This window comes from Prunus avium, chromosome 1 (assembly GCF_965620075.1).
Source record: "Prunus avium chromosome 1, drPruAviu1.hap1.1, whole genome shotgun sequence".
Taxonomy (NCBI): Eukaryota; Viridiplantae; Streptophyta; class Magnoliopsida; order Rosales; family Rosaceae; genus Prunus; species Prunus avium.
This window is the reverse complement of record NC_142284.1, coordinates 44,544,145-44,566,939: the sequence shown is the minus strand read 5'-3', so window position 1 is coordinate 44,566,939 and position 22,795 is coordinate 44,544,145. Positions and strand designations below refer to the sequence as shown.

Below are 22,795 nucleotides of genomic sequence, written 5' to 3'. Positions count from 1 at the left end.
ACACTTTGGTTTGGTTTGATTTGATTTAATTGGGTTCAGTTTTACAGTAGAATTTGTCATTTATACATACTTTAACCAAAACCCTTGAAGTTGAAGGAGTTTTAGATCACTGTTCAATTATCAGATTCTAAACTTATTGGTCTTGATTTTTGTCTGTGATGACCAGGCCAGGTCAACTAATAGTATATGCGGTAGGTAGAGTGCCTTGGAATCTCAGATGAAACGACAGAAATTCAAATTTAAATTGCATCTATATTTCTCATCCAGGATAATAATACACATTCAGGATTCATTCATCAGTGCAGGTTTTGTGTGCCTCTCGATCGAACCCCACCAATTCTCCTCTCTAAAATGAGAAACAAACAAATAAAATAGCACCTAATTTTCTTTTCATTTCTGCAGCAGATATATTATTTTAGCCACCACCACCACCACCTAGATATATCATATACATGCCTTCAAAATTGAGTCATTATTATATGTTATGTGTCAACTTTCTTTCGTTTGGATATAAGAATTCATGACCAAAACCAATACGTAGCAGCTGAAAGAAACCAAATATCCCCTGCCCTATCAATCATTTAGGGTCATCGTCACCGTCACTCACAATATATATTAATCAAAATCAAAGGCAATATTATTAATTATTAATCTTGGGTCGTCAATCAGTATTGTTCTTTATTATTGGCCTGCCCCATATTTTAGGAAATTAATATATTATATATATATATAAGCATTTCTTAAGGGAAGGAACAAAAACTTTAATTAGGGTTTCAGAGAGCAGCATAGATGAGCATAAGTAAGTGAGTGAAAGGGAAGAGAAGCACTGAGGGGAGGGCCGCCCGAGCCATCTTAGTCTTAGAGCATTGGACCACCATTTATATATTATGTGACAAACACAATTACACATTTAATAATCTATAATGTCGAATTTACACCTATTAACATTATGTTTATTCAGTACGAACAAGGCCAAAATGATAATTTTTTGTTTAATATCAACTTGACCCCCCACAAGCTTTAGTTTTACTTGGAGATCACATCACATCAGGCTCCATTTGAAACTTCCCATGCCCTATTCTCCAACCCATTACCCTTTGTCCCCATTCCACAAATTGAAAGTGCAAAAAATTAAAATAAATTTCAAGCAAAAAGCAGACGTGAGACTCTAGCAACTTCTTCCAACTTCTTCTTTTTCTTTTCTTTTATTCCTTTTAAGGTCCGTTTGGAAGTGATTTTGATAAGGATAAAAATAAAATTCAAGCAAAAAGCAGACGTGTAACTTTAGCAACTTGTTTCTTTTTCTTTTCTTTTATTCATTTTAATAAATCAAATTGGTCGTTTTCGTTGTTAATTATTTTAAATGGAAAGCCAAGTCAGACTGAACTAGCTAACAATTTAGGGTCGAGAAGCGACTGCAACTAGTGATCTGATGACATCTTGTTAATAATAAGAAAGTGAACGGAGGTGGAAGAAAATGAAAGGGAAAAAAAGGGGGCGTTGGGTTTGGGTGGCCGCACTGCATCTTCTTCAACAGTCGACAGAAAACTGCTCATATGGATAATGAATAAATTTAGGGTTTTACTGAGAAAAGAAAAAGGCGGTGATTAATAATTAATGATGAGGAGTCAGAATCACTCGTGTGTTTTTGGAACAGTTGTTGCAACTTGCATGTCCGGATAACTTGAATATGACATGATGTCTTAGTTACAGCCTTTTTAAGGCTCTAAAAAACCTTTGACCACTGCTTTGCTCTGCTCTCTATCGACATCTCTCCTTCCTTCCTTCCCCAACTTGGCCAATTTCTTCACGTTTTCCTTCTTTTCTTTTCTCACAACATATCTCGTCGCACCACTTGGCCGCTGTGAATTGATCGAGACCGAGTAAATGCTACAAATATTAAGTAATTCTTACTCCATTCCATATATAAATCTTTTCATAAAAGGAAGGAAGCAACTAGGAACCTATGAGAATTCAAATGCCAACACCTGACGACTTTTTTATTTATTGTGTCCACGTCAAGCTTCCTCGAGATGTCAATAAAGCGATAGGCTTTCGCCTAAGTAACTCTGGCTTCTCTTTTTTATATGGAAAATGCTTGTATTATTTTAGATTTTCTTAGTTGAGTAAATACACTTACAACAGTTAAGCTGTGTTGACGGGTTGTTATTGTCCATCGTTGGCCTCTATGGTAGAATCAGTCGGGGGCTTGAGAGGCGATAGTTTATCTCGTGACGGATGTCAGCGGTTCGAGTCTGCTTATCTCCAACTCGCGAGTTTAGTATTTAGTGAAAAGAACTTCAAAATCGAACTGTTAATGTCAAGTGCGATAATAGTTGGATTCATCAAAATAGTGCTTGGAGTGTTTTTTTGGGAAACAGATGCTAGAGAAAAAAAAAAGTTACTTCAAGTGAAGCAGATGGTAGTGGCCTTGCCTACTGCTTATTTTATCATCTCAATACTATATTGAGATTCAGATTTAATATAGTGGGCCGGGTTTTGTATGATTATAAGTTGTAGCCCAAATTGAATTTCTTGGGCTGAGCACCATTTTAGATGTACAGAAATAAGTGGGCATGGTTGCAACAAGTGTTCAAAGTCGAAGCAGAAAAAACGAAACTTGAGATTAAGACCTACCTTGTTTCATTGATTCTTGTAAATTAAGACCCAATGAACAAAAAGAAAAAGATTTTAAGGAGAAATTGCAAATCAATTATATGCGAAAAGACTACAAAAGAAAGAACGGCAGGGAGGATGATGCAGACAGACAGTTGATGCACCCAGACACCCAAAAAAGGAGAGAGATTCGTGGCTTTAAACGAGACGAGGGAATACATGAATGGTGATAAAGGACAATATAGGAGACGAGACACATTGTGATGGTGCCACGTACGTTTGTGGTACCGTACATACACACAGTTGACAGTTGTACCACATGCATGTTTGAGGATAGGATCATCATAGGACAAGCAATGTCGCTCTCAGAATTTAGCAAAACCTGATGCCCTTTGGGTTGTGGCTGTGAACTTGTGATGGTGGACGGTCACAACACAACACAAGCAATGACTTAACAAAAATCAGACGGGTGGACCATCACCGGCGCATTTTATCTTTGACTAAACCATTAGAAATGAAAAATATGCGAGGAAGCATTACTAAATTTTTATATTGGGTATTCGTAGGTTTAATTGATTCTGATGGCAAGCGCAAGTTCATACGTAACACTTTGGTTGGTAAGAAGCATATTCTTCCAATAATGAGATGCTGCTCTCTCTCTCTCTCCAGTCTGCGCCACCACCGAGAAAGAAACAGATGGCATCTCATCTATTCAGAAAAGGATGGGAATGGCATATTTATTTCCCATGCCTAGATGGCAATTCTACTTATACACAACGGCTGGCAAAAATTAATAATAAATAAATTTGTGGTATGCATAAAACTAGCTATTTATTAGTTCCCAAATGAAAAAGGACATAATTTTTTAACAATTCGAAAATGTGGTATTCACGGTTGGAAAATAAGCATGTATAAGAGTAAATGCCCTTAACCACTTGAGCTGCGAGTCCTCACACTAGCAACATGAACTGTACTAATTTTAAAGCTTCTACAACTTAAGTGTTGGCAAACCGTACTGATTCAATAATTGATTGACCAGAAGCCTAACTACTTACTAAAATTAATGTCAGAAACTAAAAAAAATTCCCACCTTGAACACATAATATCAGAAAATTCAAACCTGCAACTTCCATTTAATCATGAAAGAAGTAATCCACTTAATTACGCAACTAAACCGAATCAAAGGTACAGTGCAATTTCCACCATTGCACAACAAATGCAAGCAAACTCCCGAGTTCCAACTATCACTAGAAGATCCTCAAAAGCCATTGGCAAAAATGCCATGGAAAGAAATAACAAACAAACCAATCTGTAATTTATTCGAAAACAAAATACTTGAAAATATTACAGCCCAAAGGATATGGCTGGCTCTATAACTAATGAACCAAACACCAATAACTCAAACAAAACTCTCTCATTCCCCATTAATTTAATGGGAGGAGATCTTGAGATTGAGGGACTTATTGATCCATGCCTTCCAACTCCCACTACCCTTGCGAGTAATTACAGCCGCTGGTATTTCATCGCTATCCATTTTCACTGGCTGAGGCTTCTTGCATAGCATAAAGTTACGAGCTCCTTGTGCTCCAATTGTGTCCCACGGACTCAGAGCTGCAATGAAATCCAAAAACACCGTCAATAAGCAAGCCTAGAGATATATACATTCAAGAAATGCATAAAAACAGAAGCTGGGTATTTCAATATAATGAACCAATTTCGCATAACCAACACCAAAACAGTATTCAATTTCACAAATTTATGTCCAAACTGAGATGGGTTGTTTCAGTCATGAGAATATAAAAAGGGGTAAGGCTTCAACTCTTAAATTTGATTCAGAAACAAGATTGAATTTTTATGAAATAAGATTATAACGATTTTTGAGAATTCATTACCATCAGGTCCTGCGTTAGGGCAGTAGAGCAGGAAGTCATTAAGATCGGAGCCAAGAACCGGAAGGCGACCCTCACGCGCATAAGATTTCAAGGCGGTATCGATGACGGCAGCGACAAGCTCCTCCTCGTTGACAACGAAGCGGATCGGGCCGGCGCTGCCGAGCACAGTGATGCTGATCAAGAGCCTGTTGCCCTTGGCGCTGTTCGGATTCTTCTTCTGCTTGTACAGCAACATCTTCGTCGTTTCGTAATCGAATTCAAATCAATTAATCAACAGCAAAAAAGGCAGCCAACACAAAAAAAAATCTAAAAAATTTCCGAGTCCCTCTTTCCCAACAAGTTATTGATCTCAATCAAATAATCAAAAAACCGACGGACGGCGATTAATGAAAATCCGGTGCGATAATCAAAAAGGTTGATGAGAAAGAGGAAATATAGAGATATATGGGACGAAGGGGGTTCAGGGGTCGACGCCGAGGCAGCGGTAGTACCAGCCTTCCTTGCAGGAGCCGAAAGCGAAAGCAGACGCAGCAGAGATCGGGAGAAAAGCGCTCGCCCTTGATTGTAAAAGGGAGCGCATGAAATTACTGATGCTTAAGATTTCCACCATTCACAACTTGCTGGCTTCGAATCAAGAAACAAATTTGAGAAGAGAAGAATTTTGTGGGTTTCTGGGGGGGATCAATCGAAACAGAACGAAAGCGAAAGGAAATTTGGGAATTAGGGTTAGGGTTAGGGTTTGGTTGGGAGCGGAGGCGGCTCTTTCTTCTCTCCAAGAATCAAATCCTGAGTGTATTTGTGAAGGGATGTAATTCTGGGGAGAAGAGCCTGTCGGGGGTTGCTTGCCTTTTATATTTACATTCCGGTTTCCTTCTTTCGTTTGGAATTGTGAGTCGGTTGGGGGTACATTTTACTACCACCGACTTTCCAAATTTACCGCTTCCTTCCTTCTTGTTACCGTTATTCTTGCTGGCGCGTACTCCTTATCGTGTCAGTTTTGACTGCGGCTAAATCAGTAAATAATTAGTGACTAATTCTTTAATATTTTAGGGCATGTTTACGTATCAGTAATGGGTATGGGAGGAAAGGGAATGATTTCCATTCCCGACTTCCCCTGCGTTTACTTGCAATCAGGAATGAAAAAATAAGTGGGCCCCACCTCCACCTCAAAATCCGTAATCACATCCCCTCAAAACTGGGTATCAGATCACCTAGGGGAGAGTAGTCGATACGATTCCCAATCCTGTTTTCTCTTAATAACTTTCAAAAATACCTTTACTACTTTACCATAATTCCAAAAAACCCCAAACCCTAAAAAAAATAAAAACTCACGCCAAGAAGTTCCAAGACGCTCCAACTTCTTTTTCACATTATTGTTGCAGACACAACCTCCCATAAACAGCAGCAACGCCTTGTGCTATGTAAATCATTCTATTTATCTATCTTTTTCTTCTATCTTCTGTCTTCACATTTATCACAAAACATAATACGGTCATAGATAAAGACTTTTGTGGAGATTATATATCTCTTTTTTTGGTAGTATGAAGATTATGCAGGTCATTATTATTTGATTGTTTACTAGTTACATAGGTGAAAGATATATATTTATTGGAGTTTATTTTTTCGTTTGAAATTGGCTCTTGACAAAGGTGTTATTAACATTATCATTGAGCTGGCCTCTTGCTGTTCATCTTGTTCAACATATTGATTCCTCATGTTTACACCGCCTTACTAGTTTGCTACCGGATTAGTTTGGTCTCCTTAGCCAATTTGAGAATTACATATGTGCTGTGTCGAAAATGTGCAGGGCATTTTAGTAATCAAATTAATTTGGATTCTGATATATGAAAATTAGTAAACAATAACAATGGGAATCAACCTCATTCCTTTGCTAATTCCATATGTTTAGTAAACAGCTTAATGGGAATGATTCTTCCCATACCGATTCAATAGTTCCCCGATTCCTAAATTCTTTGATTCCTTACTTTCTCCATTACTGATACGTAAACATGCCCTTAATGGATTAACTACACTTTAGTCCCTGTAGGTTTAGTGTCAGTATCGAAATGGGCCCCAAGGATTCAATTCAATCAATTTCATACCCGACATTTCAAAGTATTACCAATTTACACCCGCCGTTACATTGACCGTTAAAGTCAGACGTTAAATGCTGACGTGGCAGTCGTGGGACCCACCTCATAACCAAACAGCAGTTAGAAAGAGACTAATATAGGACAAATAATATTAAAAAATTCTTTATTTTTAAAGTTAATTAAAATCAAAAATTTTTTTTATAACATAATTAAAATGACAATAATAATAATATTGATTTTAAAAATATTGTCGGATTGGCAAAATCAATGAAACTATTGTTAAAATCAATAATACATAATATTGATTGTAAATACATGTATTATTGGGTTTGGATTTAGGTAAATACATGTCATTTTTAAAAAAATCAATAATATTGTTAAAATCAATAATAATAATACATAATATTGATTTTAAAAAACCCTATTGTCAAACCTAAATCCAAACCCAGATCTTCACCACTCATCCCTCTTCCTCTTCCTTCTTCTCTCCACCCATCAAACCCTAAATCCAAACCCAACATCTCCACCACCCATCCTTCTTCTTCCTCCTTCTCTTCCAACATCCCCACCTTTGTTCCTCACCCACCACCCACCACCTCATTCTCCCTCAGTCCTCTCCTCCTAGCCCCAACCAATACCAGAGCCCTAGCCAATAGATCTGAGGAGGAGATCTGCGCGTCGTCGGAGACGTATGGCAGATTCGGCATATGGGTTCGCGACGACGTCGCTTAGTTTTCAAGGTTGACGATGACCCAACCACTTGGGTTTTCGAGGTCGACAAAGACCTCTCGATTGCCCGGAAATTCGCACCTCCTGATTGCCCCTCCCGATTGCCCATCGCACCTCCCAATCACCCGGAAATTTCTAGCCACTTGCAGATTTGGGTATGGGGCTTGGTGGTGGGAATATGGGTGTATTAGCATAACTGGATCGAACCATATGTAAGAGAGAGAGAGAGAGAGAGGGAGAGAGAGAGAGAGAGAGAGAGAGAGAGAGAGAGAGAGAGAGAGAGAGAGAGAGAGAGAGAGAGAGAGAGAGAGAGAGAGAGAGACTAAGAGGGGAGGAGATATTTCAGAGGAGGAGGGAAAGGGGATGGGGCTGGGGCGGGGTTGCGTGGAGAGTAAATTCCCAGAGCAGAGTTACAACCCCGAGGCATATGAAGAGATGATGGAATTTTTGAGTAAAAACTCGTTGAACGATGGAGACCAATTCTGAGCCAACTTGATGCGTGAATCTTCCAAGCATAACGCTCTGGGTATATTCATTTCATTTTATTAAATTATTTTTTTGAAAGATAAGGAGGAGGAAGAAGAAGGGTGGGTGGTGGAGATGCTGGGTTTGGATTTAGGGTTTGATGGGTGGAGAGAAGAAGGAAGAAGGATGGTGGTGGAGATGCTGGGTTTGGATTTAGGTTTGATGGGTGGAGAGAAGAAGGAAGAAGGAGACGGGTGGGGAATTTGAAGGGTTTTTTAATTATGTTTTTTATTTATTTAAAATAATTGATTTTAATTAACTTTAAAAATAAATAATTTTTTAATATTATTTGTCCCATATTGGTCTCTTTCTAACTACTGTTTGGTTATGAGGTGGGTCCCACGACTGCCACATCAGCATTTAACGTCTGACTTTAACGGTCAATGTAACGGTGGGTGTAAATTGGTAATACTTGGAAATGTCGGGTATGAAATTGATTGAATTGAAACTTTGGGGCCCATTTCGATACTGACACTAAACCTCTAGGGACTAAAGTGTAGTTAATCCTATTTTAATTTCAGTTATTTTTCTTCTTATTTTTTCTCACTTGTTTTGACTAGTTACGCTCTTACTTGGAGAGGAAGTTTTAGCATCCAACTGGTTTTACACTCCATTTTATTTGTGGAGGCACCAAATTCCTTATCTTTAGGGTTTTCTAGACATATTCATTCTTTTTAAAAATTAAATATCCTAAAATTAATGCATTCTTCTTTGATCTTCATAGCGTGGGTTTGTTTGTTATTGTCTTTAAATGGTCACTGAAACTACAAGGGTTTTCCATTTTATTTAAAATAAAATTATATATGAAGGTTAGATTAGAGCAGTTGGGCAAGACAGTGTGTCCGCCATTGCACTTGAGCTCCATTTCCTTTCCTTTTGATTCATTAGAGTAGTTCGAATATTATTTTGTTAAAAGAAAAAAAAAAGATATGTAAAGCTCTAAATTAACAAAAAATGACTTTATAATAAAAATGACAGAGTGTTAATATAATAAGAGGGACTAAATCCGTTAGTTTAACTACCCATAACTAGAGAATTAGGGTCTTTGAACATATGTTTGTCTTTATTATGTTAACGTAAGAATGACATTATAATACTCCCTCCCGTAGAAAGAGAGGTAAATAGAAAATATGATTAAAGTTGCTTTTCCTGGTCAAGAATGATATATTCTCTGAATGTGCGGGATACAAGTTGACGTTCCCAAACCCACCAACCTTGTCTTGGTGGTCAAGAGAGAGAGGCTGATTTAATTAAGTTTTAACACTAATTTGTTTTGGTAATTAGGTGTGAACCTTTGACAAAAGAAAGAATAATAGGATTTAGAGCAATGAAATTAATCAAGACTTAAGAAGATAATCAAGTGGTATTTGTTTATTTATAAATAATATCACAATTTTCTTGGAGTGCATGACACATCCAAATCCAGTCATATCATATCAGCCAAAAAGTAGAGGCTTAAATTTTCTCATATAATATAATAATATATCAATGAATTATTTAATTAGTTGTTGGTAGGCTTGGGAGGAAAAAACGAAACCCGCCGAACGCTATGTGATGAAGAATCATATACCACTGGATATGCTGGTGCTGCTGTACCAGGATGTCAACCACATGTACCATGAGATCACGCACATTCATGGTTCATGGTTCATGGTTCATGGACAATATACTCATACATAAGCAGGGCATGTGTAACATGATATTGATATATATATATATATATAAAGTGAGAGTGAGAGAGAGAGAGATGATCCTTTGCAAATTCCCTTTGAACCTTTTCCAGCTATGAGTGAGATGTATGAAAGGACATAAAGCTCAAAAGGGTCCATTAAAAATGATAACTTTGGGTCCCTTCCCTTCTCTTCGTACAAGTGAATACAAAAAGCAAGCAAGCTTAGCAAACAAATTGTGTGTATAATATTTGGCATTTCGTGCATTTGGATTGGAATTTGGATGCGTGGATTCAGGAAAAAGCAATCCTAAATTAAAATATATGAAACCATATAATTAGTCTCAAGCATATGGTATGAGGATATTGGCCCCCCAGAAACAAAGGTGAATGATATTGCTGAACAAAGGTAAGACAGCCAAATCACAAGTCTTCTCATAGGATATGCCTATGGTAGTAAAGGCATTGTGGATGTGTATACAAATTACTATACAAAAATTATATATAATATAAGTGCTCCCTCTCCCATTTTACCATACATTGAAAGCAATTTCCATGTCACGCTCCTATGAATGAATCTCATAAAAAAAAGCCAGCTTTCATGTTCTACATTTTCTACCTTATTAAGCAAAGCCCATTCCAACACTTCTCTAAATCGTTGGATCAAATTAGTTAGCCGTTGAATCAAATTCGTTAAAATGATCCAATGATTAAGAGATAGGACCTTACTTAAGAGCCATATATAAGATCCTCATTATAGAATGACTCTTGTGTACACAAACAATTCATGAACTGGACGTACGCATTGGGTGGTACCCAAACACAAAATTTGATAGTCCAACCCAGACCAAAATGTACCCCAACAAATTTGATAAGCCCTACCCAAAACACATAACTCAAATGATAAGCCCTACCCATAGCCCATAATGTCCATAACCCAATAACCCTGTAACCCAATAAGCCTTGGAGTCTATTGAAAAGGAGTGACTCATAATAATAGGGTTGGTAAAGCGGTAAGGTCGGTGGACCACTTCCAAATTTCCAATTGGCAAACACAAAAAGTGATCGGTTGTTATGAGTGAGTGGTCTGTCCATGAATGGTTGCCGTATTGACATTTGCCACGACTTTCAAGCGCTGCACAGTGACTGTGTTGGCATTTTATATACCTGAGTTCCTGAGCACACATTTCCATCAACGCCAGGCCTCGTATCATATCTCATTCACAACCACAAACAACAAAAGAAACTGGAAAACCAGAAAGAAACTAAGCTAATTTTTAGGATTTTGCAAGCAAGCAAATAAAGATGAACAATATCCTGGGACTTCTGAGGCTTCGGATCAAGCGAGGCATCAACCTTGCTGTTCGTGATACCAAGACCAGTGATCCTTACGTGGTGGTCACCATGGGTTCCTCCCAGAAACTGAAGACAAAAGTGATAAAGAAGAATTGCAACCCTCAGTGGAACGAGGAGCTGACGCTTTCCATTACAAATTTGGAAGAAAACATCCATCTAGAAGTGTACGACAAGGACACGTTAACTGTGGACGACAAGATGGGAGATGCAGACATAGACATCAAACCCTACGTTGAGTGCCTCAAGATGGGATTGGACGTCCTCCCGAAGGGCTGCGCCGTCAAGAAAGTTCAGCCCAACAGGACCAACTGCCTGTCCTCTGAGAGCTGCTGCGTTTGGGAAAATGGCAAAATTGTTCAGGACATGATTCTCAAACTGAGAAACGTCGAGTGCGGCGAAATTGTGCTTCAAATTGAGTGGATCCACCTTCCTGGTTCTAAGGGTTTAGCAGGTGCCTAGGCACAACCCAAATTTCTTTTTGCTCTGTTCTGCTCTGTAACTTTTGTTTTGTCCCTTAATGTATATAATCTGTTTCAAGCAAACATCATGTCTTCTGCTTGGAATGACTACTTTATTGTATCTTCTTCATCTCAAAGTATGAATCATATAACTACTTTTAACTTTTGTTTTGTCCCTTGATATTATATATATAAACACACTACTTCTCTGTTGGGATGAGAGTATTATTTCTTGATCACAAAAAAAAAGAAAAAAGCACAGACACACACACACACACACACACACACTACTTTAATGTGTTGGTTGGATATTGTTATTAAATCTACTGTGAGGGCTCTTTCAGTGGTTGTAGGCATGAAGGCAGATAGTAGATGAATGTAGAGGGAAAGAGGACTGGTGAAAGAACAAATGAAAAAGTGAGTGAGTTGCTGGATGAAGAGAAGATGAAGAGAAGGCAAGGGGAAGGGGGGCTGGGAGGGACGCTAGGTGAGATGAGGACAGTGTAAAATGAAATGATCTTTGAAATTACTTAAAAATGGCTTATAAATTGCAAATAATTTCACAACATGTTAAAGTAACGCGTTAACTCTTTCGTTCTCGCTTGGGGAATGTTTTAAACGTGAAAGCATCCAATGGTATGCAAGAATATGCCATTCCTTCTCATGGACTTGGAGATTATCACATAGCACATTAAGACAATAGAAGAAACTTTGCCTGACATAAAACAAGAAAAAAAATCTGGGCACTTGGCATTTTGTTCAAAGATATTTCTTCCAGTGTTGTATAGATATTGAAATGAAGGGTTATAGTTAACTGAGATATCTTATCCTCCAAACTTGTTTGTTTGGTCTAAAAATCCCCCCTTCAAAAGCTTTTGAAAAACAGCTAAAGGGCGCCAAATTGAACAGAACCAGAATTAATTAATGGCTTCCACTTCAACTTCTTCAATATCTTTGCAAACCAATGCTCAAAAGCCATGCCTCCCTTCAAAGTCAGCACCCAAACTATCCCACACAAACCTTAGTTTTCCATGTTCATTGCCACTAAGTACTAAATTTGTATGTGTGAAGTCTTCTAGCACTGCCAAGTACTACAATGAAGTTGTGGTGGATGAAGAGATGGATAGAATTCGAAGGCTCCAGAACGGGTCTGATGTTCGTGGGGTGGCCTTGGAAGGCGAGAAGGGACGGGCAGTGGACCTAACCCCGCCGGCTGTGGAGGCCATTGCAGAGAGTTTTGGCGAATGGGTCATCAATGGCTTGGAGAAGGAGCGAGGACATCCTGTGGAGAATGTTGGAGTGTCCCTTGGCAGAGACCCAAGAATATCAGGAGCATCTTTGAGTGTAGCTGTATTTTCAGGCCTGGCTCGTGCAGGTTGTTTGGTCTTTGATATGGGACTTGCAACTACGCCTGCCTGCTTCATGAGTACAATTTTGCCTCCATTCGCCTATGACGCTTCAATCATGGTAGCATATACAGAGCAACATCTATATTGGCCTTAATATCACATATGTACTTGAAATCACACTTTTATTAAGTCAATTTCCAGAAGATTATGAAGGGCATCTAACATTAGATGTTATAAACTGAGTTCATCATTTGATAGTTTGAATGTTGCTATACAGATGACCGCATCTCACTTGCCCTACACCCGAAATGGTCTCAAATTTTTCACCAAGAAAGGAGGACTAAGCTCCCCGGATGTGGAAGACATATGCGACAAAGCTGCCCGGAAGTATGCCAATAGGCTCACCAAAGTTTCAATATTGCTTAATATTCCTCTATCAAGAGTTGATGTCATGAGCACTTATGCAAAGCACCTCCGAGACATTATCAAGGAGAGAGTTAACCATCCACTGCATTATGAAACTCCACTCCAAGGATTTCAGGTTTCCAAACTTAATTAGCCTTCTTAGTCCTTCAAAATGTCATATACTTAAAGGCCTTTATTCAAATTCAGAACAATATGCCTTTGACATATCACTAATTGCTCCTTAATGCAGATAATAGTGAATGCAGGTAATGGATCAGGAGGTTTCTTCACATGGGATGTCTTAGACAAGCTTGGGGCAGACACCTTTGGCTCTCTACACCTTAAACCAGATGGGATGTTTCCCAACCACATTCCCAATCCAGAGGACAAAACTGCCATGGCAGTAACCAGAGCTGCAGTGCTAGAAAACTCTGCTGATCTTGGTATTGTGTTTGACACTGATGTGGACCGCAGTGGTGTTGTAGATAACAAGGGCAACCCCATTAATGGTGACAAGCTCATTGCTCTAATTTCTGCTATTGTATTAAGGGAACACCCCGGAACAACCATAGTGACCGATGCTCGTACAAGTATGGCACTTACAAGGTTCATCACCAATAGAGGGGGGCACCATTGCTTATATCGGGTTGGTTACCGAAATGTCATTGATAAGGGAGTCCAGCTTAACAAGGAGGGCATTGAAACTCATCTCATGATGGAAACATCTGGACATGGTGCTCTTAAAGAGAACCATTTCCTAGATGATGGTTAGCATTATGGTTTCTGCATGTTATGTTTTTGCTTTGTTCAATTAGAATTACAATTATGTGCGTGCATAAATGGTTATTTCATTTTACAGGGGCTTACATGGTGGTAAAGATCATCATTGAGATGGTGCGCATGAAGCTTGCAGGATCGGATGAAGGGGTTGGTGATATCATCAAAGACCTTGAAGAACCAGCAGAGTCTATAGAGCTAAGGATAAACGTGGTCTCTGAGCCAAGATATGCAAAAGAAAAAGCGATTGAGGCCATTGACACGTTCCGAGAGTACGTTGAGGTACTTGCATGTACAAGCCGCTTCTACTGGAGATAAATTAGTAGTGCTGATTTTGGTTGATTATAACAAAACATACATTGACTTGTAGGAGGGGAGACTTGAAGGGTGGGAATTAGATTCATGTGGAGATTGTTGGGTCAGTGAAGGCTGCCTTGTAGACTCAAGTGATACCTCAGCTGCTGCCGTTGACGCTCGCATGTACAGGTGCTATATAAAACAAGAGTTAAATTTGACAATTGATGGATTGCAATTTGGATCATATATATTTCTTAAGCTTAATTATAATTAAAACTTGAACATCTCAGAGCAAAAGTATCAGATGAGGAACATGGACAACATGGTTGGGTACACATCCGGCAGAGCATTCACAACCCAAATATTGCAGTAAACATGCAATCCTCTGTGCCTGGCTGCTGCCAAACGATGACAAGAGTTCTTCTAGATAAGTAAGTCCCATGTATCCAAATTCATACCATAGTAAGTAAATAGTAATAATGTTCTTAAATGATTCATTGATCAAGTTGGCTGGTTCTGTGCAGATTTATCATAGCAAATGGAATGGATAAAAGCCTCGACATTAGTCAGATCGAAAAGTATGCCAAAAGTGGAATTGTAGGCTGAGCTGCTATAATCTGTGGAAGTATAGCGTAGGTATAAAACTAGAAGAAGCATCATACTGTATCCAACATATAATTTAAGTGCCAGTATACATAGTTGTAGAGTGGACGTGGATACATTTTATACCTAAGAACAAAAATATGTGTGCCATGTCGATTTAATGTGTAGTATACACTATTATATATATTACATGCCAATCTATAAATTTTAAAAACGTTACATTACACAGCAAAATGAAGCTGTTTTTTTGGTTTTAGTTTTCCCCTCCACATTGCCTTGTATCCATTTAAAGACACAAGTGGAGCAGAAGTAGTAGTGTCCGGAATTGCTGATGGAGATTTCACTGCTGGACGCGTGTAATGCAGCCCTTGCTTATTATAATCTGGTGAGATTGGTAGTTCTTGATTATCATCTTCCTCTTGCGTGGACAAGGAATTCGCATTGCTGCTACGTGAGGAAATCGACCTGGTAATCGTGTGATCCTGATCCATCACTTCCTTACCCTTGCATATGATCCGAATTTCGCAGCTTGTTTCAGGTGCATTTCGTAGAATCTGACTAGCAATCCCACTTCCTTTCTTAGACCTCAATTTCCTTAATTACACAAAACCGTAACAAAATTAGTTGTGCTTTTAACTTGGAAATGTGAAACTTCTTGAAACAGAGTTCTAGTAGTGGCATATACAAGCGAAGTGATTGTACCTCATACTGGAATTGGTGGTTCCAACAACTAGTGTTTTGATGTTTTGAGTTGGAATTAGGTCTAGGATAGCCTTGGAAACCGTATCACTCTCAATAAGCATAACATCCACCTTGACCTGTTCCATTGTTGTAAAAGTTAATCAACTTGTAAATAGCAGCATGGAGGGCCTGAAACTTTGAAATCTGGTGTACCTTGGCAGCTGAACAGGCATCAACGTATTTCTGAAGGAGTTTTCTCCTTCTGTCTCTTTCTTGGACCATGTACTTGTCCACTATCTTTGGGCTCACTTTACTTTTTGGAAGCATTCCTACTGTATTACACAAATAATGATGTTAGCTTGTTATAACGTTTGAGACCAGTACTTAATATAGGTATCTATAAGTTCTGGCTTATTATATATAATATATATCCATTTGCATATCCCAAGCTGGGATATAAGCATACAGCTAGACTTTAATTATAAAACAAGGGTACTGTAAGATATTATCTATATATGTCAAACCTGGTATCATTTTCAGCTTTGAAATTTCTACGGAACTAATTAAAAACAAAAGGAAAAAATGGAAATTTTACAGTAAACTAATGAATATATGGGATTGAAGGTGACATGTATGACCTAGACCATACAGTGAGTGCAGGTTCATTGTATGACACGCTTCCTCATTTGACTTCACTCGGCTAGACCAGCATAAGCAGAGAGTTTAAGACACAGAGAGAGAGAGAGAGAGAATATGAATAAATTGAAGGAGCTTACATGGAGAAGGAATGAATTGAAGAGGTGGAAAGACGTGGACGATGACTACATTGACTAGTGAAGTGGAAGATGATTGATGAGTAGCTGCGTGGTTAACCGTCCAGAGAAGGGCATCCATGCTAGACTCGCTCTTCCTCCCAACTGCTACATAATAATAATAATAATAACAAACTTCCCTATCATCATCCTCCTCCTCCTTATAACTATTATGCATATTATTATGACTCAAATTAAAATCAATGGAGAAAAGACTTTCTGCATCATCATCATCATCATCAGAGACAGAGATTGTAGACTCTTCTTCTTCTTCTTCGATGGATGACAAGGGTAGGGGCATGCTATAACTGCTGCTGTTCTCAAACAAGTTGCTTGAACTTGTCATCATCATCATCTCTTCCGTCGTCATCGTCGTGCTTATAAAAGAGTCGTTAAACTGGTCTCAGGCGACGTCGTATCCACCACCAATGCTACTTCCAATCAATCAACCCCAGTTGCTCCATCCCCGACACCATCGATTCAATAATAATGACATGGCAGCAGAAGAAACGAGAAAGAAAGTGAAACAGCAAAAGGCAAAAGGAAACTGTCCGCTAATTTATGTGCGTGCGTGTTTTCTGAGGCTGACTATAACAAGAAGCTAAGCCAAGTAAGCTGCACGTTGCTGTCTGCACTGCACCCCCCCAACATCATGAACTTCATCCTCATCATACCCTCTCTGCTACTTGAACATAATAAGAGATTGGATTAATTGGGTTTTGTATTTTGTGAAAGAAAGGTAGTTTCCATGCCTCTTGTCTTGCCTCTGCTTGTATGCCGGCCTCTAGGAATTTTCTGCGTTGTGACCACACCAAACATACACCCCTTCCCATATATTTTTCTTCTTTTATTTGCTATGAAAGGTGATTTTTAATAAACAATTACATAAGAAAGAGACTGAAACAGAATACAAAAGGGATCAAATTGGAACCTATGAATATTTAGTTACAACAAGCCACATCTGAAGGGTGAGATTAATCCTCGCTCGGGGTTCGGCTTGCCCTTGACCATAAAGTGTTTCCAACGGATTTCGAACCCCGCCATTGAGGCACCAGGTAGCTCGCCAATTGGAGGTGACAGTTTGCCAACCGCACCACACCTTGTGGTTTAAGTCTTTAGTTTTTGTATAAACTAATCTCTACCCTTTTCCCCTGCATCTGAAATTAATTGACATATATTATTATTTTCTATAATTACTTTCAGGTATGCCTTAACTATTGAGGAGCAAGTTTGTTAAACTTCTATACATATTTGAAGATTGAGACGAGAGTTGAAAAGTCTTCAACTTACATAATTAATGGCGCAACATTACTTTTCCCGGTTAGCCCAGTTCCTCCTTCAGAGACTCGATATATAATTGCTGGCCCAGGTTTACTGGTCTTCTTATTATTGGGCTAATTTTATTGTCCATCTAAAAAGTGGGCTTCAAAATTTTTTGCTCGCTCAAAAATCGTTGGTCTAGTCCATTACTGTGTGTATGTGTGTACTCGAGTCATTCTATAGTAAGAGTCTTATATATGGCCATTAGGTGATGTCATATCTCTTCACAGTTGGATCATGCTAACTAATTTGATTCAATGGTTAAGAGATAGAGCCTCATCTAAGGGCTATATATAAGGCCCTCACTATAGAATTCTTGGTGTGTACTCTCTAAATTTGCAAAAATGGAAAAAAAATATATATATTTTTTAAATACAAACGATATTCTACTTTAATCTAATCTAGATTACGGGGAGGGCGATCGAACTCGAGTGCAAAGTGGGAATCAACACATCCGTTCTAACCAACTTGGCTAAGCTCATAGTGATCAAGTATTGGATGACAATTTATGAGGGACTATGAAGATTAATACATAATTCTGTCTTGATAACTTACTCATATATTTATAAGATCTTTCTTATCTTGTCTCCATAACCTAACTCTATTTTTCATTTGGTTTGTGGGAGGTGTGGGTTCCCATTCTCTCATATTAGATAGATATCTTACATAAAATCGCACAACTTATGTCTTGCCCCATGATGAGTGGATGAGAGATGTTGCATATATTTATTTTTAAATTAACAAGAGAAGAAAAATTTGAACTTGAGTGGCTAGATCAATTGAGGACATTAGAGATGTAGAAACACATTTCAAGAGTATGTAGAAATATGGCTTTATATGGGTAAAGCCCCAACTTGGAATTAATAAAAGATACATAGCCCATATCATATAAGATAAGGACGGCAAACACAAGTAAATGAAAGTTTCGGGTAGCCCAGTGCCCACACAGACTTAAGATACAAACATTGATTGAAGGCGTTTATTTCTGCAAGCAAGAAAGCAAATGGATAGTAGATATATACGCAGCACACAGAATCACAGATGATTCTATAAGCCCGCCTCAATCAGGCCTTCGATTATAATTAATTATGCCTGGGCACTTGTAAGATGAGCATCGATATCTTTGGACACATCCACTGCAAACTGGAGCAAGGTATGCGGGTCCTCAATATCACCATGATGCTTCTCATACTCCATAGTGCAATGGACGATGCTGCCCTGACCATGAGCTTTTGGAGTGGCGTGAATGGTGATCTTGAAGCTCTTGTAATGCTCCAGCAGATCTCCTTCGATCACTTTGAAAGTGATCAGATTCTTTTCAGCGTCTAGCGCTTCAATCAACTGCTTGGAAACTTTAGCTTTCCCATCTGCATAACAATTAATAATAGTTGAAGAAAGAAATTAACATCAAACGACATGAACATAATATATAATCTAATTGATGTTAATTGAAGCTATAGGGAGGCTTACTTACCATGGAAATAATTCCAGTAGACCACAGAGCCGACGGTGCCCCATTCACCTTCATGTAAATCACAACCCTGAATGTTGTTAGGGCTGACATTGGATATGTGGTGTGGTCTGTGTGCTAACACTTCATGGAACTTGGTAGCGGGAGCCTTGATTTCAACATCAGTCTCTACCTTACCATGATTGCTAGACATTTTCACAAAAAGAAGTAAACGTAAATAATAGGATAGGAGGATGGAGTGTACTTAGTGCTAGACTGCAAATTGATGTTGAAAAAACTACTTAGGTCCTTACACTTATATAGAAGAGAGAGTGAGCTGATGAAATCATCGCATCCTGGGTAATATGATATATTTGAAGGCTGAGATAATATAAGAGCATCTCCAAGGGAGATGTCAAATACCAAACATCAAATTTAAATTTGATGGCTGATGTGGCAATTTGACATCTTACACAGCTTTACACTCCACCTGATATGTCAAATTAAATTATTATTTTATTACATTTTAGTGTTGATTTATTTTTAATTAAAAATAAAGAATAGAAAAGAAAAAATAATAAAATATTCATTTGACATCTTGCTTTTGGGATGTCAAAAATAACATCTCAATCTTCAGCCTTCATTCCACATCAGCTTTAACACATCGGTTGGAGTGTGGGAGATGTTATTTCTAGTTGTTAAATGTCTATTTGGCACTTTTGACATATCGGTTGGAGATGCTCTAATTCGAGTGGGGAGACAACAATCGTGACAGACAAACAACTCTCCAAATCCCTGATGTAGAACATATGGCCGAGTTGATTGAGAAACAGCTAGACAGACGCGCACGTCGTCCCGCCAACAAAGCCCTATCTGTGCAAGTATGGGCTCCGAGCTCATAATTGGGCCCATGACCTATCATTTCAAATAGAACGGTGTGACAAATGCAACTCACTACTTTATTGTGATGTATGAGCTATTTTAGCCAAATTCTATCGTTTACTTGGACTTTTCAGCGTTTAAAGTTTTTAGAATATTTTGGGAAACTTTTATTATTTTCCTTTTTGGTTTCTAATTAGATTTCCAAGCAAGTCTAGGATTTCTCTTGTATAAAAGGAATGTGTTGGAGCATCCTGAATCATTCATCTTATTTTTCAATCAATATATTTGAGGTTTACTCAATTTCTCTAGTGGATTCCAGTTTGTTGGTGAATTCCGACATTGTTATTTGTAGGGTTATTGTTCGATCTCCCTATCCCTTATATCTCGCTGCATTAGTTGGTATCAGAGCAAGTTTTTGCCTGACTTGAAGTGCCTCTAATGGCTCGTCCAAATGGAGAAGATATGACCCATGGAGATGAGGAACCAATCACTCGTGATGAATTCAATACAACAATCGAGGGTCTACGTAAGATGATCTTGACCTTGGGAAACCAAGCACGGCCAAATGAAGACAGAGGAGAAGACCGACGTAAGGAACGACGTCCCCCATGGCGCCCTCGTCAAGAAGATAGCGATGCGGAGTCGGAGGAAGAAATTCACGATGATCATGCCCAACCCAATAACCAACGCCAAGAAGACTATCACATGAAGACTGAAATTCCATATTTTAATGGGCACTGACAAGTTAAAGATTTCTTGGATTGACTTGTTCAAGTGGAGAGGATGTTTGAACTTATGGAAGTCCTCGAGGCGAAGATGGTGAAGCTAACAACTTTTCGTCTCAAAGGAAGTGCTGCATTATGATGATGGGATCAATTATAGAAGACGCGCCAAAGGCAAGCAAAGATCCTGTGTGGACTTGGCGACAAATGAAGCAATTGAGGATGGACAAATTCCTTCATGTAGACTTTGAGCAATATTTGTATTGCCTTTACCAGAATTGCATCCAAGGTTATAGGATGGTGGTAGAGTATACATCTGAATTCTTGCACCTCGTAGAATGTAATAGCTTATATGAAACCGATAGTTAACACGTGGCAAGGTATATGAATGGGCTTAAACCTTCCATCCAAGATCGTATTAGGTTGCAGACTTTCTAAACCGTGCAAGAGGCCAATAACATGGCTCTCAAGGTGGAACTTATAGAGAATGAGAGATGATCGGGTTCTGGCAATTTTTAGACGAAATCTGTCAATTCACTTGTCCCTGCAAAAAACAAAGGTAAAAAAGTTGCACAAGTTCATGGGAATAATAATACTAACAAATGGGTACAAAGGGAGCAGTAGAAGACAGTAGCTGCACTGAGGATAAGGGTCGTTTCCAGAGATCGAATCCTTATGCAAAACCTTATGAAGATCACTGTTATCGTTGAGGCAAACCGGGCCATAAATCCAACGATTGTCCCAATCATCGGCAAGTTAACTTGGCTGAAGTGAATGAGGATAACAATGAGGATCATGGTGCTGATGAAGAGTATGAAGGAGCTGATTTCGCCTATGAGGAAGGCGACGAAGTAATTAACCTAGTCTTGCAGCGGGTGTTACTCGTACCAAGACAAGAGGAAGGGCAGCAGCATAAGATCTTTCAATCTTTTTGTATCGTCAACAACACAAGGTGTGCAATTTAATTATTGATGGTGGCAGCTGCGAGAATCGCATATCCAAAAAGTTGTGGATTATTTAAAGTTGACAATAGAGAAGCATGAATCACCTTATTCCTTGAGATGGGTGAAGAGAGGCCCTTCAGTTCAGGTGACAGAAGTTTGCAAGGTATCGTTGTCCATTGATAAGCATTACAAGTTTGAGGTTATTTATGATATCATTGATATGGATGCTAGTCACATTTTTTTGGGTAGACCTTGGCATTTTGATACAGATGCTACTCATAAGGGACGTGATAATGTGTATGTTTTCAATTGGGGATCTCATAAAAGTGCTATGGCTCCCGTGAACGACTCTGGTAAATCTGAGAAACCAGCCGTGAATTCCAGTTTCTTCACCATAACTAGCAATGAACATGACTGTTTAGAAGCCGTTAAAGATGCAGAAATTTTTTATCCCATGATGATGAAAGGGTTGTTAGCCGTCGTACCTGAGAAAGTTGAAATCCCAAAAGAAGTGTAGAAAATTTTGCAAGGGTTCAAGGAGTTAATTGCTGACAACCTACCCAACTAGCTAGCTCCCATGAGGGATATCTAACATCAAATTAATTTGGTGCATGGAGCAAGTCTCCCCAATCTGCCACATTACCGCATGAGTCCCAAGGAGAATGACATTCTACGAGAGAAGATAGAAGAGTTACTGAAAAAAGAGTTTATCCATGAAAGCATGAGTCTTTGTGCAGTCCCAGTATTGCTGGTGCCCAAGAAATACAAAACATGGCGTATGTGTGTTGATAGTAGGGCGATCAACAAAATTACTATCAAATATAGATTTTCAATGCCACGGTTGGAAGACATGCTAAATGTGTGGGAGGGTTCTAAAGTGTTTTCGAAGATAGACCTTCGAAGTGGTAACATCAGATTCGTATCAAGCCGGGTAATGAGTAGAAAACTGCGTTCAAAAGCAAGGATGGCTTGTACGAGTGGATGATGATGCCTTTTGGTTTATCAAATGCACTAAGCACTTTTATGCGCCTTATGAACTAGGTTCTTCGTCCTTTTATTGGTTCTTTCGTTATGGTGTATTTTAATGATATTTTGATTTACAGTCGAACTAAGGAAAAACATTTGGAGCATTTAAAACAGATCCTTCGAGGTTTGGAGGAAAACCAACTTTTCATCAACTTGAAAAAGTTTAGTTTTTGCATCAATAAATTACTC

General features: G+C 38.7%; 5 protein-coding genes across 5 annotated transcripts; 2 read left to right on the top strand and 3 right to left on the bottom strand.

Moving 5' to 3' along the window:
- Nucleotides 1-3,721: 3,721 nt before the first annotated feature.
- Nucleotides 3,722-5,376, bottom strand: LOC110751455 (uncharacterized protein At4g22758). Its single transcript, XM_021951928.2, has 2 exons — nucleotides 4,509-5,376; nucleotides 3,722-4,227 (listed from the first exon to the last, which is right to left on the bottom strand). The coding sequence occupies exons 1-2, from the start codon at nucleotides 4,741-4,743 to the stop codon at nucleotides 4,046-4,048; spliced, it is 417 nt and encodes a 138-aa protein (XP_021807620.2). The 5' UTR covers nucleotides 4,744-5,376; the 3' UTR covers nucleotides 3,722-4,045.
- A 5,270-nt stretch (nucleotides 5,377-10,646) lies between these two features.
- Nucleotides 10,647-11,504, top strand: LOC110751456 (Calcium-dependent lipid-binding (CaLB domain) family protein). Its single transcript, XM_021951929.2, has one exon. It carries the CDS (start codon nucleotides 10,830-10,832, stop codon nucleotides 11,337-11,339), a length of 510 nt encoding a protein of 169 aa, XP_021807621.1. The 5' UTR covers nucleotides 10,647-10,829; the 3' UTR covers nucleotides 11,340-11,504.
- Nucleotides 11,505-12,160: 656 nt separating this feature from the next.
- On the top strand, nucleotides 12,161-14,958 carry LOC110751458 (phosphoglucomutase, putative / glucose phosphomutase). The gene is made up of 7 exons (XM_021951930.2): nucleotides 12,161-12,805; nucleotides 12,965-13,228; nucleotides 13,343-13,859; nucleotides 13,952-14,151; nucleotides 14,240-14,355; nucleotides 14,457-14,597; nucleotides 14,691-14,958. Exons 1-7 carry the CDS (start codon nucleotides 12,263-12,265, stop codon nucleotides 14,770-14,772), a joined length of 1,863 nt encoding a protein of 620 aa, XP_021807622.2. The 5' UTR covers nucleotides 12,161-12,262; the 3' UTR covers nucleotides 14,773-14,958.
- LOC110751459 (U-box domain-containing protein 35-like) lies at nucleotides 14,692-17,073 on the bottom strand. The gene is made up of 4 exons (XM_021951931.2): nucleotides 16,227-17,073; nucleotides 15,664-15,782; nucleotides 15,472-15,587; nucleotides 14,692-15,363 (listed from the first exon to the last, which is right to left on the bottom strand). Exons 1-4 carry the CDS (start codon nucleotides 16,630-16,632, stop codon nucleotides 14,991-14,993), a joined length of 1,014 nt encoding a protein of 337 aa, XP_021807623.1. The 5' UTR covers nucleotides 16,633-17,073; the 3' UTR covers nucleotides 14,692-14,990.
- A 1,316-nt stretch (nucleotides 17,074-18,389) lies between these two features.
- On the bottom strand, nucleotides 18,390-19,369 carry LOC110751476 (MLP-like protein 31). Its single transcript, XM_021951951.2, has 2 exons — nucleotides 19,057-19,369; nucleotides 18,390-18,949 (listed from the first exon to the last, which is right to left on the bottom strand). Exons 1-2 carry the CDS (start codon nucleotides 19,244-19,246, stop codon nucleotides 18,669-18,671), a joined length of 471 nt encoding a protein of 156 aa, XP_021807643.2. The 5' UTR covers nucleotides 19,247-19,369; the 3' UTR covers nucleotides 18,390-18,668.
- Between the last annotated feature and the right edge of the window lie 3,426 nt (nucleotides 19,370-22,795).